This window comes from Pollicipes pollicipes, unplaced genomic scaffold (assembly GCF_011947565.3).
Source record: "Pollicipes pollicipes isolate AB1234 unplaced genomic scaffold, Ppol_2.1 Scaffold_4295;HRSCAF=5057_pilon_pilon_pilon, whole genome shotgun sequence".
NCBI classification, from domain to species: Eukaryota; Metazoa; Arthropoda; class Thecostraca; order Pollicipedomorpha; family Pollicipedidae; genus Pollicipes; species Pollicipes pollicipes.
The window spans coordinates 8,583,707-8,595,043 of NW_023596461.1; the positions used below are offsets into that span (position 1 = coordinate 8,583,707).

General features: G+C 60.1%; 1 protein-coding gene across 1 annotated transcript in view; it reads left to right on the forward strand.

Annotated features, from left to right (window-relative positions):
- The window catches only part of LOC119096654 (titin), a 68,527-nt gene extending 58,988 nt beyond the window's left edge, over nucleotides 1-9,539 (forward strand). The window contains exons 45-54 of the mRNA XM_037219551.1: nucleotides 278-393; nucleotides 508-718; nucleotides 1,154-1,344; nucleotides 1,501-1,715; nucleotides 2,603-4,062; nucleotides 4,385-4,865; nucleotides 5,297-5,560; nucleotides 6,609-6,995; nucleotides 8,078-8,302; nucleotides 8,766-9,539. Of these exons, the coding sequence (XP_037075446.1) occupies nucleotides 278-393; nucleotides 508-718; nucleotides 1,154-1,344; nucleotides 1,501-1,715; nucleotides 2,603-4,062; nucleotides 4,385-4,865; nucleotides 5,297-5,560; nucleotides 6,609-6,995; nucleotides 8,078-8,302; nucleotides 8,766-8,854 (3,639 nt within the window). The 3' untranslated portion in view covers nucleotides 8,855-9,539. The remainder of the gene's footprint in view (nucleotides 1-277; nucleotides 394-507; nucleotides 719-1,153; nucleotides 1,345-1,500; nucleotides 1,716-2,602; nucleotides 4,063-4,384; nucleotides 4,866-5,296; nucleotides 5,561-6,608; nucleotides 6,996-8,077; nucleotides 8,303-8,765) is intronic.
- Nucleotides 9,540-11,337: the final 1,798 nt, after the last annotated feature.

The following is an 11,337-nucleotide window of genomic DNA, read 5'->3' on the forward strand; positions in this document are numbered from 1 at the left end:
CTACAGGCGCGTGGAGACACGCTACGAGAGCTCGTCGTACGATATGCGCGTGCAGAAAACGGAACTGATGGGCCCTTCGGGCGTGCCAGCGTCGCCGGCCCGGCCTGCCGCGCTTACGTCGCCGCTCTCGGCCGCGTCGCCGGCGTCCCGGAGTACGTCACAAGTGCAGCGGACCACGTCGCTGGAGCGCGCGCAGACGCAGACGGCGGCAGCGCCGCTCGCCGCGTCGCCACGACCCGTGGTGACCTCGCCGCGGCCGGACGTGGCTCCCCGTCAGCCACAGCCGCAGCTCAGAACGCGCACACCGAGCGGCGCGTCCGACACGCCGCGCGCGTTCTCGCCTCGCGCCACCCCCGAGGGCCTCAGCATGCAGAAGATGTGGTCGACCAAGAGGTCGGAGAAGCTGTCGAAGATCTGGCCGCCGCCGCCGTCGGACGGCGACCGGCCGTCGGCGCCCGTGTGGAGTCAGCAGGACGCTGACCGGGACCGCCCCATGTCCGCCATGAGCTACGGCAGCAACATGGAGGAGCGCGCCTACGAGGCCGGCTACACGTCTGACTTCGCTGGCTACGCGTCTGAGCCGGAGCTGGCGGCGCTGGCCGCCCGCCGGCCTGAGCCCTACATCCAGCAGAAGCCGAAACCGGCGCAGACTCAGCAGAAAGCCGTGTGGCAGCAGCAGAGCAGCATGCGCCATGTGTCGCAGCAGCAGACGTCGGCGGCGCGGCCGCTGCAGGCGCAGCCGCCGCCGGCCGCCGCGGCGGGCGCCGAGCCGCCGGCGCCGGCGCCATGGACGCCGTCCGGCCCGGCCACGGCCGCCACCTTCCGACCGGTGCAGCGGCCGTCGTCGTCTCCGCAGCGTCATCCGTCGGGCCCATCGGCCGGCGCCGCCCGCACCAGCGTGATGACCACCAGCCGGCAGGAGTTCCACAGCCGGCAGACGCTGCAGCAGACCACGCAGTCGGCCGGGCCGCGAATGCCTAGCCCGGGCCGCGGACAGGTGCCGGGTGGACCGCGGCTGCCCGGCGCCGTCAGCGTCATGCCGCACCAGTCGCCACGCCCAGCCCGGCCCATCCGGCCCAAGTCGCCGCTGGTGCTCAAGGCGACGCCGCCGGCGCGGCCGGCGCCGGCACCGGACGCCGGCGTCCCGTTCCAGCCGTTCCCCGAGCTGGCGCCGTTCCCGTACCGGCCGGAGGAGACGCAGGCGCGGCCGCCGCGCGGCCCGCCGCCGCGCATGCCGTCCAAGTTCCAGAAGGGCGAGATGCGCGAGTCTGACTACGAGAGCGACTACGAGGGTCGCATCCCGGCGCGCTGGCGGCCGGCCGACAGCGGTGACGAGGAGCCGCAGTACCGAGGCGTGCGTGCGCCGCTGCCGTCGGCCTCGCCAAGTCCGGCCGCGCCCGGCGCCGCCGACTCGGACGTGATGGGCATCCCGCTGGCGCGGCCGCCGCCGCCGAAGTCGCCGCCGCGCGCGCCGCGTCGCAGCCCGCCGCCGCGCCGCAGCCCGCCGCCGCGCGCCGAGTACGCCGACTCGGGCTACACGGCGGACGCCGAGAACACGATCCGCCGTCAGCGGGCGTCGCAGTACTCGGAGACGGTCGACCTCTCCTTCCAGTCGCAGCGCCCTCTGGCGGACGGCGACGAGCCTCGCTCCGAGTCCCCCCTGTCCGTGTCCAGCGTCCCCGAGCAGGCGGCGGACGTGGCGCCGGCGCCGGCTCGTCGACAGGTTGGCCTTCTCTCTCTGCTCGCTAGGTAGCTATCTGTCCTATCTGTTCCGTTTGCCGACTAACCCGGTGGCTTACACTCGGCTTGGCCGGCCGCGGCCGCTGCTGCCGCCGCCGCGACGCTCCCGGCCCCGGAGGACCGGTGCTGTACGTCCCAGGAGCGTCGCCCTCACGCTGCGTTCGCATGGCTTTCGCCTGGTCCCGCCCTGCGGATATAGCTAGCTTTATGTGCTGCATTACAGAGTGTGTATTTGTGACTCCGCCAACGCATCATAACAAACAACAGGATATGTTCGTCGTCTTGTGTTGTTAGGTCATGTTTTCGATGTTTGGGAACACTGCATGGAACGAACTGCCGGCTGCTTGAGCCCGCGTGGTGGTTTTGAAGACATGAACACCGCCTTAGCGTACACAGATGTTATCCGTGTTTTTCAGTTTGTTTTTTGTATTTTATTAGTTCAGTCTCTTACCAGTGTCGTTACAACCAGCAGCCGAACAAAATATTTATAAGCATCGGAGATGTTCTAGCTTTTATTGCGGTTGTCTGACAATGATCGCTCTGCCATTAGCCGAGGATGTCTGTGGCAGGGTTACACTGACAGTGGCTTAGTGTCACGAGCATGCGTCTCACCAACACGCACGGGTAGCTCGTGTTCACTGACATGTAGTCATGTGCGTTAACAAACTCATGACGTTGGTGGCGCTTTGCAGATTTTTAGCATTTTCCGTAACGGAGCAGATACATAATTTTGAATCGCGCGGTGGGTTGGCGTTGGTGTTGATTGCCCTCCTGGAGGCCACAAGGCTGAAAGGTTAGGGGTGACCCATTGCTGGGTGTACGCTAATAGCAGTGTTTTGTTTAGCGCCTCTCTTGTGACCAGGGTTTGGAAATGGCATATGCTTTCTTGAAGGTGATTCAGGCGGCCGGCGGTCCGGCGTTGTTCAGCATGCGCTGACCGTGAGCGGACGCTCTCGCTTTCAGGCGGGTGAGGAGCCAGGCAGCCGCGCTCATGAGGCGGTTCTAGACAGCGCTGTGTCGTCGCTGGTCGGGCCGACGCCGGGGTGGGGCGAGCCGGCGGCGGCGGGCCGGCCGGCGCCCGCCCTGACCGGGGCCCCGCCGGCGGGCGCGCCGCCGCCGCTGACCGGCCACCGGCGCACCGAGACGAGTCACACCACAAGTCTGCGTTCGGTCACCGAGCAGCGCACGCGGCGCGTCGTCAACCTGGGCGACGTCCTCAGCCCGGACACGACGGTCAAGCCGGAGCCGCAGCTGCAGCCGCAGCCGCAGGCGGCCGTAGCTGGCTGTGACGTGCAGCAGTCGGCAGGCAGCGCGCTGCGCGAGTTCTCTGGCAGCGCTGAGACGGCTGTGGACAGTGGGCGGCCGCAGCCGAGCTATAAACAGGTTAACAGCAGTGAGACGATTGAGAGAGTGAGCCGGCAGCTGCAGCAGTCAGCACAGAGACAACCATCGCCGCCGCGGCAGCTCGTGAAGAAAAGTGTCACCTCCACAGAAAGCATTCACAGGCAGGTCAAAAAGTTTGAAAGCACCACTGAGCGTGCCGTGAAGATTGGCGACGCTCCCATCCTCCCTCAACAGCAAACAGGTGGCACCACAAGCACAACGACGCGAGAAAGTGCCCACAACGGCTTCAACCAGATCCAGACACGCACCGAAGCCGCCAAGCAGCCCGAGCCGGGCCCGGAGCCGGCGCCGTCGACGCAGAGAGGGTCGGTGACCACGACGATGACGTCACAGCTGAGCATGCAGCGCACAACCCTCAGCTCGCAGACGGCGGGCGGCGGCCCGGCGGCCGAGTCGGCGCCGAGCGAGCCGGAGCCGACGCGCGGCCGCGGCCGCGCCCGCACCCGCGCCGTCCAGCCCTCGCCGCCGCGCGCGCCTACCAAGTTCATCCCCGGCGAAATGCGCGAGTCCGACTACGAGAGTGACCTGGAGACACGCATCGTGGCTAAGTGGCAGCCGAGCCCGGAGCGCGGCGCCGGCCAGCCGGGCTACCGGCGCGTGTCGTGCCCGTCGCCGCGCACCGGGCCCGCCTCGCCCGGCCGGCACCGCTCGCGCTCGCCCACGCCTCCCTCGCGCTTCGAGCAGCCGGCGGCAGCGGCGGCGCGCCGGCCGCAGGAGGCCTCGCCGTCTCGCATCCCGCGCTTCTCGCCACAGGCGGCTCGCAAGGGGCTTCCCGGGAAGTCCGTTGAGGAGCCGCCGGCGCGCGCCGGCCTGGCCGCGGCGCCGGAGCCGGGGGCGTGCCGCGAGACGACGCGCACGAGTAGCCACCTCAGCCGGCGCACCACCACCGAGAGGAGGGAGACCACCCGCGCCACTAAGGTACGGGTGCAGCTGGGGTACAGGTGGGGTGCTTAAGGCGGCGAGGTGCGCCGGCCTAAGCACCGGGAGCCGTCTGTGAGGTGAAGTACGTGCGCTTCATTGTATCACGGGATTGTGGTCATCTAAGACTCATACCAGCGATGTGCTCGAGTCAAAGTTTGGCCCATGCTTTGTCTTAGTTAAAAAACTGTCTTGCTTTTGTTTACACGCCATCGGTACATGCTGCAAGCGACGTGGATATATATATATATATATATATATATATATATATATATATATATCATGTTCACTGCAGTATTAAAAGTGTTATTTTCCTTTCCAGATTCCTTCGCCTTCTCCTCCACCGACATCTCGCACGCGTCAGCTTGTTCAGCAGCAGCAGCAGCAACAGCAACAGCAACAGCAACAGCAACAGCAGACTCAGCCTCAGACAATACACCACCATGTGCAGCAGGAGCAGAGCGAACAGCAGCCAGCGCGAATCCAACAGGAAAGTCATCACCTTCAGCAAACACACTTCACTCGCATCGAGAGCAGCCGGCAGCTTCAGGAGCAGCAGCAGCGCACACAGATCGAGCGTCCGTATCAGCAACAGCAACAGGAGGCGTGGCTACAAAGCCAACAACCGCAGCTTCAGCAGGAGCAGCAGCAAACGCAGACGCAGCCTCAGAGCCTCTGTCGTCAGCAGCAGCGGAAGGAGGAGACGCGTCTGCAGACGGCACGCGATGAGAGACTGGCGGTCACTGAATCGCACCCTCCCAAGCTGTCAGAAGACCATTCGGCCTCGCAGACAAACCGTACAGGTGACTTCCCGCGCTGACCTGACAGACTGGAGGCCGGAGTTCTCCGGCTTCGTGCGTGGCTTAGCACGAGTGTTTGTTGCTCTGGTTGATATGTTACGATCAATAGACAGACCCATATATATATATATATATATATATATATATATATATATATATATTATCTCGAAAAAGATAATGTTGCACCCATGGTGGGCAGATGTCTCGTCATTTTTACTCTTTCGTCACTGTTTATTTTGTCGCCCGGGATCTTACTTTGGCATTTGTATCCCAAAACGGCGTCATCTTGCTACGTGCACTCATTTCCCGTGAAGTGTGCCTATCTTTAAGTGTCGCAGTCGTCTAAGCCAGTCTTCATTACCCATGTTAAGAACTCCAGCAGCGCGCCTGCGCCTGATGAAGGTGTGTCTCATCAGTCGCGCTGTGCTTCGCAGAGGCGTTGTCTCAGGAGCTCAGCGACATGAAGCGGACGTTCAACTCTAAAGTGCAGCGACTGTCGGAGGAGGTGCGCTCCGAGATGGGTGGACGGCAGCCAGCAGCTACAGAAGCCAGCCGAACGGCAGCGGATGGTACCCGAACGACTGCGGGTGGTACCCGAACGGCTGCGGATGATACCCGAACGGCAGTAGACGGCCCGGCGCCCGCCACCAACGGACAGACAATGGTCTACCGCAACGAGGACCGTGTCCGAGACTGCAGTAAGTAGTCGAAGGCGTGTAAACGTCTGGGTGATGATGTACATCACTGGGACATTGTGTTGGAGGAATAGGACACAATGCGGTCTTCATTGTTGCCAAGAAGCTCATTCGGCATGGGTGTAGTTTGCGATGTCGAATGACACCAAACTTAAGGACGTATGTTCTGAAGCTTGCTTCGGTTTGCGTTTTATACGCAACAACAGTGTTCTTGAAGCCAAATTACCACTGACATGGGCCGAGCGAGGTGTCTGCAATTCTCGAGGTTCGCCGGGCGATGACGAAGTGCAGCAGCCTTCCGCACCGGGACCGGATCGCGGCCGGTATTGCTGGCATCGGCTCAACGTAAGCGAATTTCGCCCTGTTTTCTCTGGTGCCAGATGAGAGGCCCGGCCCCACACCGGGCCTCGAATGTTGTCGGGCCGACCAGGCTGTGCTGGCTTCGCCGCGAGCCGATGGACATCTGATATCCGTCTCCGGGACGTCAGGGCCGCATGACGGCCGCGACGTTATTTTCTAATGCAACGATAAAAGTGGGTTGTTTGTAATCGGAGGTAACATAGGAGCAGGTTAATCCTGAACGGACTGAATTCTACGTTGGGCCCAGGATGGCTTGCTGCGTTGTGGTTGGCGATGACAAGCTCATTCTGCCGTTAAAATCCCGGGCGTCAGACATCCGTAGGTCGTGCCCAACTGCCGGCTGCTTCGCACGAGAGGCGCAGGGCCAGGTGCATCATCGTGCAAGCGCGCGGAGATGTTCGTCTGTTCGTTCGTTCGTTCGTTCGTTCGAGCTGTTCGTTCGTCAGTCCGCGTGCCGTGACTGCGGCAGTGATAAATTAGAGCGCAGACATGATAACCCCCGCGCAACAATGGCTCAATACGGCATTTTCTATCGCAAATATCCAAGGTAGGTGCCCTACATCCACCACACGCCACTTTCTATTTATCAGGAGAGGGAGCGGGGCAGGGGTCGGGCCACGGCCACTGTCAACAGTCCACACTGAGTCATCGACCGAATCAACAGCCGAGTGAGCGCGCCGCGCCATTTTAGGTACGAAGCACGTCGACGAAGGCTCAGGTCTCATCTACTTCAAGTACGACTTCGGCTACGAGTTTGGCGTGCTGCAGCCGGGGGCGGCGCGGCCAGCGGCGGCGGCCGCTCCCGCGCGCGAGGCGCCTGGCCTCGAGGTGACCGTGGAGCGGACGCGCGGCGCCACCACGCCCGTGCCGCCGGCTCAGGAGCTCGACGGCGCGCAGTTGGACGACCTGGTGACGGCCGGCCGGCTGCGGCCCGAGAGCGCCTTCGGCACGCGCACGCCGCCCAACGTGCTGGTCAGCTACCCGGCCACGGACGGCGAGCGTTCGGACGGCGAGGAGGTGGCAGGGTCGGCCGGCCGGCGGCGACAGCGCCTGCGCAGTCCGGCCGCCGCCGGCGACAGTGAGTGCGGACAGCGGACGGAGGTGGAGCGCTGAGGTCGCCGCTGCACTCACCTGCTTCCCTGCCGCCCTGCGCCACGGGCTTGGAGACGGCGGGATGGAGAAGAGACGGCGTCCCGTCCGCTCTGCATGCTTGTGTGGTGAAGTTTTGCCCATCACTAACATGGCGACGGTGGCTGCGCGCAGAGTTGGTCGCCGGTAACTGATGTCCATGCTGCGTAACATGCTTACGCCCTTGATGTGCATTATTGGTGAGATCGTACGATGTCTGACACTTTGATATTCATTTGTAGTGCGCTGATAAGAAGTGATGCCTTTCAAGAAGACGCATGTTCCCTGTTGATTGGTACGCGCAGGTTTTCGCGTTGGCTTTTAATTGCGGTTGCGTGGGTAGATAGACAAGCGTCTGAAATTTAGTTTGTGAGCTTATGCAACGCAGTTTTGCTCACATTGCTGTGTTTTTGCATGAACTAACGAAGTGTATGCGTGTCGGTGATTTTTTCCGGGTTGCGCTTTTAGAAACGCCGCGCTACGTATTGCGCTTTTTTAGGTGATATTGATTTCGACCGATACCGATGACCGATTATGGCCATATTACGTATATGTTTGTTTCTGCATCGATGCGTCTTTGACATAATAAGGAGTCCTTTAAGTTGCGGTTTTCACATATTGTATAGACGTCAAATGTGTTGTCCTTACTAAGACCAGTGGCCTTTAGAACCCAGGTGGAAGCGGTGAGGGGCACGCGTGTGGCTTCACGTCTCCGGTATCTCGTGCAACATATCTCTCCCTTTGATGTACGCCGACCTTGCTGTGATGATCGGGCGGCTGTTTATCCTTCGTTTGTTCACACGCGTCCGAGGCTGCGGCCGCCGAAGCCTGCCGTCGCGGCTGTGGTGACGCTGCTGGCCCTGACCGTTCCCCCTGCGCCTGCGTGGCGCCCGGCTGACCCAAGCGTGTCAAACCCGGTGGTAACCCACCGTTACCACGGCGACACTACCCCTCCCCCCCCCCCCCACTCCCCTCCCACCTTCCCCGCCTACCGTCTGTCGGCGGACTGACGAGAGCGCGCTCCGCCGACAGCCGACCAGCCGTCGCCGCGCGCGCCCGTGCTGCTGCGCCCGCTCTCCGACGTGTACGTGCACCGCGGCGACAGCATCGAGCTCAAGTGCATGGTGGACGCGCTGCCGGAGCCGCGCGTCACCTGGTACAAGGACAGCCGCGTGGTGGGCGTCGGCGCCGGGCCGCCGTACCGCACCTCCGTCGAGAGCGGCATCTGTCGGCTCAGTGTGCGAGAGGCGTACGCAGGTGAGCTGGCCCAGCTGGTAGCCGCCTGACTGGCCCACCGCGCCCACTGGGCTCGCGATGACTAGGCCGCCTGCTCCCCTCAGAGATTCTCTGGACTCAGTTATCCTCCCTCGTTTCCTAACCCGCTCCAGGATGTGGTCTTGGGGACCGCACCGTGACACATCAAATCAATTGTATGCTTTAGAGAGAATTTATTGATAAAACGTGTGCCTGAGGATCTGTGGTGTCCGGCTCGTTTAGTTTGTACCTTTGGTCACGTCTTAACGGCGCAGCATTGCACGTCGCATCTCTATCGTAATTTTGTCGATAGATCATCTAACTTCGAGAATATGTCAACATCTGTACAGATTTGCGAGCTGCTATCAGTGAGAGAACCCGGCCTGCCTTTCGTTGACGGACCATTTGCGCATGCGTGTTGTTAGTCCGTCGTCTGACCGTGCCCACGGGTACGTTATGCCCGCAGAGGACGCTGGCCTCTTCCGCTGTGTGGCGGCCAACGCTTTGGGTTCGGTGTCGACGGAAGCCCTGGTGTGCGTGGCAGGTGAGAAGTGAGCGCGCCCCGCCGGCGGGTGTTGTCCCGTTCGCCACCGTGCCGGGTCAGGATGGGACGGGGCGGGCAAGCCGCGGTGGACCGGTGTATGAGTCCTGTCGGACCTCCGGCCGGCTGGTCCCTGCGAGTCCCGCCGGTGGTCTCCGTGTGCGGGCGCGGACAGAGGGAGCCAGTGCGCATGCGTGACCGTCAAGTACCGCTTGCTGCTTAAGCTCTGTAGACGACTGCTAGTCAGATTTCCATACGAGGCGCGGATGGGGGTGCACTCTGAGTAGCGCGGTTGATGTGAGGTGCCATCGTTGCCAGACGCGTGTGCGATACCGACGAGTTTGCTCTGTTGTCGACTTGGCTTCAGCCTGCGGGCAGCTAGTTTACGTTGTACATACATGTGGAATGTTGTGTGTTCACGATACGCACAGCGACTCTGTGCCTCTGTGTCACTCTGCACCTGTGACGTTTGTGTCGGTCTGCAAGATCTGTAGCCCACGTGGCATCGGCTGGACCCAGTATCTGCACTGGCATCGTCTCGCCGCACTTTTTCTCCCTGGCGATCGGCTTCAGTCTGCGTCTTACTCGAATCAGCGTTTGGGCAGCGTGTCTGTCCTTACTAATGCAATCAGCAACTCCCGGAAGCAATGATGCTACTGATGTTGTGGTCGTGTTGTTAGCAATACATGATAAAATGGACGCGGCGTATGCTGAAATCTTCAGTTCGTCACTCTACCGGTGCAACATACTTGTTAGAACTACACCGAGCTCGTCTGCGGTGGTTAAATATTTGACGTTTTTTTCAGAATTTAAAGCTATCTTGCAAGGACCTTGTGCTTTTGTTTTATTTATGGTTGGCTTAACATGCATGGCATAGATTATACGCGGTAATATGGTAGTGTTTGATGGATGAATGCATCGTTCATTTTTAAGCTATTTAGTCATAACCAACAGTGTGGGTACCCAAGGAAAATATTTGAAAGATTGCCGCTTACATCATACATCTACTCCTGGTTTTGCATGCTTTGTTTGCACTCCTAATACCAAGTGAAGTCATATCTCGTTTTGCATGAACAACGTTGTATGTTATGCATTGATGAACTTCGACCGACTGCACAGGTAAGTGACCGTTGTTTGCAAAACTTGCTAGCTTTCCATGTTTGTACACGGTACCTTGGCCCTGGTGTCGCTGATGGGGAAGGAGAGGATCTGACCCGCGGAGCTTTTTGATATGCCCTACGCGCTGGCGCCAGCGAGGATCCTGTGGGTTGGCGACTTGGCCTTCCAAATCAACGGGACCGGTTCTCCTGTCTCGGTTCGATTCCTCCTTCATCCGCTTACCCCGTCTCGCTTCAGATCCTGACGACGCCTCTGCCTCCTTCCTACCTCAACCTCTTTCAATGAACAGAGTCTCGAGCCCTCGACAATGTTGGATGGCATGCTGGTCCAGAGAGATCGTGTTTTGTCTACAGGTGGGTAGTTAAGGGGTTCAAGGGATTGCCTGCCCACCGGGTGAAATGCATGGATCGGTGGGCTCCGAGCCATTCTACCTCGTCCGTCATCAGCACCTGACGGCGTGAACAGCATGGTGTGCGGGCAGCTTGCGTGTGGCTTTGGTGCACTTTGTGTTCCATCATCCAAGCCACGTTCGGAGTGGAATGCGGAAATCAACGACCGGCGTCATAAGTAAACTGCTGTGCGCTTCTAAACGAAGGAGGGTAACAATCAAATGAAAGCGAGACGACTGGCGTTCTTTGTCACGTTGATGACAGCTGAAGGAGAGTCGTTGGTCGGCACGCTGTTTGAGTCGTGAGCTACGACTCCTTCCGCTTCTGCTGATGGTGATGTCTGGGTAGATGACAAGTGGTCGTCGATGTTGGACACCAGTGGTTTGCCCGCTCGAGTCGATGCAAGAACGGTTGAGCGTTCTCAGGTTCTCACGTTTTGATCGCAAATCTCAGAGCATCATTTGGATTTACTACGCGGATGCTCAGCGGTAATTATTTTGTCATGCGCCCCCGAAATGATGGAGATAATATTGAAACCCTAAACCAATGAACAAGTCTATCGATGTTGGCTTACATAATGGTCCGACGTGGAAGGTTTATTTTGGCGCCACGGCGCTGAAATAAACTGGCTCCCCATAACGCCGTAGCTCCCTCATCTGTGCGTCTAATTCACGCTACAAAGGGGTTTTCAACAGGGGCGCAGCCAGCGTATTCCTAAAGGATGAACCCCGAGCCCGGCGAGTATGCATCACACCGAGATGATAATAAACGACACAACGTAGGCTCAAGCGCTGCCTGGGTCCATCGATGTTAAAAAAAAACTAAAAATCCGGGCGTGTGGAAGGTACCCGAGTACCTCGGAGCCCTTCCTTGGATGCGCCCTTGATAACCAAACGCGTCGGCATACCAGCCATGCCTCTGACGTGCGGGATAGCCTAACACCCAGGTGCGCGCTGTGTGGGTCAGTCTACCAGCCAGGCAGCGCTATA